Here is a 5,002-nt window from a genome sequence, read left to right on the forward strand (position 1 = left end):
CAGGAAGAAGAGGAGGAGGTAGAGGAGGACATTGGTGCTCAGGAATTATTGAGTGAAATGGGTGGTTTTTCCACTCAGCGGAGAGGAGTGGAGGAGCAGGAGCATCTGGTAGAGGAGGAGGAGACAGAGGACCCAGACGCACCGTGGCAGTATGCTGTGGAGATGGAGGCAGGGAGTCCCTCGCATTCCTTGGCACGAATGGCCCATAGCATGCTCGGTTGCTTGCGTAGCGACAGCCGAATAATAACCATCAGACAGAGGGATGACTTTTGGCTGTCCACCTTGTTGGACCCTCGCTACCGTTCAAAAATGGTGGCCTTTTTCACACCTGCTGAGAGGGAGGCCAAAATAACATACTATAAAAACCACCTATGTAGTCAGTTGGTCTCTGCCTTTGTGCGCCAACGTCCATCCTCAGACACTGTGGGCCCTGTGCGCTCGCGTTCCGCTGCCATGGCAGCAGGGGTGGGGTGGTAGGAGCAGTGGCAGCTCCACCAGCAGCGGCTGCCTCAGTCTGCAGTCGATGATGAGTAGCTTTCTTCACCAGCGCAGTGAGGAAACTACTAACCAGCCGCAGCAGCAGCAGCATCAGGTGGACCTGGAGCAGGACCTCAAACAACAGGCTTGGGCCTACTTGGACAGCACCCTGCCAACCGAGGTAGACAATCCCCTTGACTACTGGGCAACGAAACTTGACCTTTGGCCCCAACTAGCTGAATTTGCCCTTGAAAGGCTGTCATGCCCGGCCAGTAGCGTGGCATCGGAGCGCGTGTTTAGTGCGGCAGGAGGTATTGTAACTCCGCGGAGGACACGACTGTCCACCCAAAGTGTGGAGAGACTCACGTTTGTGAAAATGAATCAGGCGTGGATTAGTCTGGATTTCAAACCACCAGTTCCTGACACAACTGACTAAATCCGCCATGAATCATGCCCCAAACATGTGCCACTTTCAGGTCTCCTCACACTGCTGGTGTGTTCCATTTTTTGTCATAGGGTGCTGGCAGATTACGGGCCTCCCATTGCTGCTGCCAGGCCCGTAATCTGCCATGGGCCCCCGTACCGCCTCCTCATGCTGCTGCCAGGTCCAGAGTGTGTCATGGGTCCCTGTACGGCCTCCCATTGCTGCTGCCAGGCCCATAATCTGCCATGGGCCCCCGTACCGCCTCCTCATGCTGCTGCCAGGTCCAGAGTCTCTCATGGGTCCCTGAACCGCCTCCCATTGCTGCTGTCTCCATCGCCACACTCTGCCATGTGCCACTTTCAGGTCTCCTCACACTGCTGCTGGTTTCCATTTTGTCATAGGGTGCTGTATGGCCTCCCATTGCTGCTGCCTCCACTGCCACACTGTGGCTCCACACTCTGGTTTTGGCCCCGTGACTGCCCAAATGAGTGAAGTGTGCGGTGATTCTAAGATCGACGGCACTCATCTGCATGTCATACTGACTGACAGTATTATTTCTCTTCCCCAGCAGACTCCAAGGGCATTTAAATTAAAGGTACAGTGTTCTGCACTAATATTAAGTCTCTCTGAAGCCTAGAAACACCCTTTTATAAGTTAAATTCGCAGCGAATATATTTGCATCTAATCAAATTTATTCCTCGAATTCGCCGAATCAGCCGAATCGAATTTTTGAATACTTCGCTCATCTCTAAACATAACCATTGATTCGGATGGTGAAGACTGGCTGGTAGTATCTCCATGTGATGTGATGACGCCGTCTTCCGAAGAACACCAATAAAATTCAGAAACTATCTCTTCTGTGAGGACATTGTTTGTATTTAATGTAAAAGCTAATGGCCAGGGGGGTTATGGGAAAGCCTATGACAAGGAGATGGGCACAATATGGCCGAGGTAAAGGGCTGCAATCAGGTGGGTTGTTCTATCCTAGAAGAAATGGGGTTCTACTTGTACCTTTAATACCAATAATCAGCCAATCAGAAGCCCCCTTACACGCTAATCTTCGGATCTCTTGTATTTCTTCAGATAAACCCATTTTCTCTGGGTAATTTGTGTTCAAATGATCATTTCAAAGAATAAATATTCCTGACACAATGTTTCCACAGACTATTAAATATTCTTTGTTTTCCTCAGATAGGGAGATTAATGTCAGGAATCCCCCCATGTGCTGTATGTGCTCCTCTGTGTAAGGATTCCTATGTCTACGAGTCTCAGCCCCTCCCTGTAGGATCGTACACAACGGGTCACACTGGTTACTTTCACTTTCGTTTCTCTCTTCTGCTGTCAGCAATGGCGTCTTCTGATCTGAGGAAGGAGCTGGAATGTTCCGTCTGTCTGAACATTTATACAGATCCTGTAACCCTGAGATGTGGACACAACTTCTGCCGGGACTGTATTGGCCGTGTGTTGGATACACAGGAGGGGACTGGAGGTTATTCCTGTCCTGAATGCAGAGAAGAGTTCCAGGAACGTCCTGAACTGAGGAGGAACACAACACTACGTAACATAGTGGAGAACTTCCAGTCTACCCATCCAGAGCAGGAGGAGTCCGGGGTCTTCTGTACTCACTGTATTCACACTCCTGTACCGGCTGTGAAATCCTGTCTGCTGTGTGAAGCTTCTCTGTGTGACAACCACCTGAGAGTCCACAGCAAGTCACCAGAACACGTCCTATGTGACCCCACCACTTCCCTGAAGGACAGGAAATGCTCCATCCATAAGAAGATCCTGGAGTATTACTGCATCGAGGACTCCACCTGTATCTGTGTGTCCTGCGGGTTCATTGGAGAACATCGGGGACACCAGGTGGAGACTCTGGAGGAGGCCTCTGAGATGAAGAAGAAGAAACTGAGGAATGTTCTGCAGAAACTGATGACAGAGAGAGAGGAGACGGAGAAAAGAGTCCAGAGTCTGCAGGAACGCAAGAGGAAAGTACAAGGAAAAGCAGATGATGAAACCAAGAGAGTCACTGCCCTGTTCAGAGACCTCAGGAGACATCTGGAAGACCTGGAGAAGAGAGTCCTGAGGGACATCTCCGGGTGGGCAGAGCGGGTCTCCCGTCCCATGTTGGATTATATTCAGGATCTGGAAATAAAGAAGGAGGAGCTGTCCAGGAAGATGAGGGACATTGAGGAGCTGTGTAACATGACGGATCCACTGACTGTCCTACAGGAATCAGACACAGGTGACTTGTGTGATACTGAGGATGGAGATGATGAGGACAGAGAGAGACATGAGAACCTCCTCCATGATGGTGGGGATGGGGATGTGGGGGGGATCTCACACACATTACACACGGGTTTATCTGATATCATGTCTGGGGTCAATGTACAGAAATGTACAGGCACACATGTCTCTCCACATTCTACTACAAAGGGCAAAGGTCCCATCAATGCTCCACCATCCAGGCCAGACCCCCAACCCTCCCCCACTGGAGGACCAAATATTGGGGCTGTACAGCAAACATGGGGGGTGTCGGGGGTTACAGACATATTACTGGATGTGAGGACAGCTGGTAATGATATACGTATATCAGATGACGGGAAAACTGCAACCTCATCAACATTTTCGTATCAGAATCGCCCAGAAACACCAGAGAGGTTCCAGTGTCCTCAGGTGATGAGCAGTCAGAGCTTCTCCTCAGGGAGACATTACTGGGACGTGGATGTCGGGGGGGCACGACACTGCAAAGTCGGGATGTGTTACCCCAATATAGACAGGAGAGGAGGTCAGTCAGAGATTGGATGTAATAAGAAGTCCTGGGTGTTGGAGAGGGTGGGGTTGTTGGGGTTTTATAATTACTCAGTGATACATGACAGTAATAGGACCCGATTCCCCGGCGGTGTCTCCAGTACCAGAGTCAGGATAGATCTGGATTATGAGGCCGGGCGGATCTCCTTCTATGATCTGTGTGACCCGATCCGACATCTCTTTACCTTCACCACCACCTTCACTCAGCCCCTCCATGCCGTGGTATATATATTTGGAGGTTGTGTAAATACATGTGGGAGGAGCCAGAAGTGAGCGATCCGCCCAGAAACATCACAAGGGGGATGATGTGATTGGTGCAATACTCAGCCAATAGGAGGAAGGGCAGGAAACAGGAGTGATTTGTGAAGAAAGCTGCAGGTTCCTGGGCCGTCATCTTCATCCTAAACCTCACTTCACTCCTTAGGCTGTCACTGACCAGGAACAAGCATGCAGGAGGTCCGAGTGTTCTGCCTTCATTGGCTGCATACTTGTCACACTTATTTTTGACAATAAAATGACAGTTGAAAAATGAGTTTTATGGCAATTTAAAAATGACAGTTTTTGTCAGTTAAAAAATGGCCGTTGTTTTTCACTGTGGCAATAAAATGACAGTTCAAAAATTAGAGGTTTTTTTGACAGTTGAAAAATGACAGTTATCTGTGACAGTTGAAAAATGAGTTATTTTTGACAGCAGAAACAAGAGTTTTTTTTGACAGTGGCATAAAAAAAAAGTAAATTTTTGACAATGGAAAAAAATGACAGTTCAAAATGAGATTATTTTTTCAATTGAGAAATGAAAGTTATTTTTAACAGTTGAAAAATCGCAATTGTTTTGACAGTGGTAAAAAAAGTACAGTTTATTTTTGACAGTTGCAGCAAATAACAGTTGATAAATGAGGGTTTTTATGACAACTAAAAGATGACAGGTTTTATTGGCAGTTGAAAAATGAGTTTTTTTACAGTGGTAAAAAATTGACAGTTGAAAAATGCCATTTTTTGTCAGTTGAAAAATTACAGGTTTTTTTGACAGTGGCAAAAAAATGACACAAATTTTTCAACTGACAAAAAATAACTCATATTTTTCAACTGTCAAAAAACCCCTCTTTTTTTTTAAATGTGATTTTTTTTGTCAACTGTCAAAAATGATCTGCATTTTATTGCCATTGTAAAATAAACTGTCATTTTTCAACTGTCAAATATAACTTTTGTTTTTCAACTTTTAAAAATAAATGTCATTTTTCAACTGTAAAAATAACTAATGTAAAATAAATAACTGTCATTTTTCAACTGTCA

At 46.6% G+C, this 5,002-nt stretch overlaps 1 protein-coding gene across 1 annotated transcript; it reads left to right on the plus strand.

The window, feature by feature from the left end:
* Positions 1–2,237: 2,237 nt before the first annotated feature.
* Positions 2,238–4,329, plus strand: LOC149435207 (E3 ubiquitin/ISG15 ligase TRIM25-like). The gene has a single exon (XM_089662899.1). It carries the CDS (start codon positions 2,249–2,251, stop codon positions 3,980–3,982), a length of 1,734 nt encoding a protein of 577 aa, XP_089519025.1. The 5' UTR covers positions 2,238–2,248; the 3' UTR covers positions 3,983–4,329.
* The last annotated feature ends 673 nt before the right edge of the window (positions 4,330–5,002 follow it).

The sequence above is a fragment of the Staurois parvus genome, unplaced genomic scaffold, assembly GCF_062004578.1.
Source record: "Staurois parvus isolate SC_StPar_1 unplaced genomic scaffold, SC_StPar_1.0 ptg001585l, whole genome shotgun sequence".
In the NCBI taxonomy this organism is placed as follows: Eukaryota; Metazoa; Chordata; class Amphibia; order Anura; family Ranidae; genus Staurois; species Staurois parvus.

Excerpts from the sequence above, each read along its gene's own strand:
- LOC149435207 (XM_089662899.1), top strand. The coding sequence starts at position 2,249 with ATGGCGTCTTCTGATCTGAGGAAGGAGCTGGAATGTTCCGTCTGTCTG.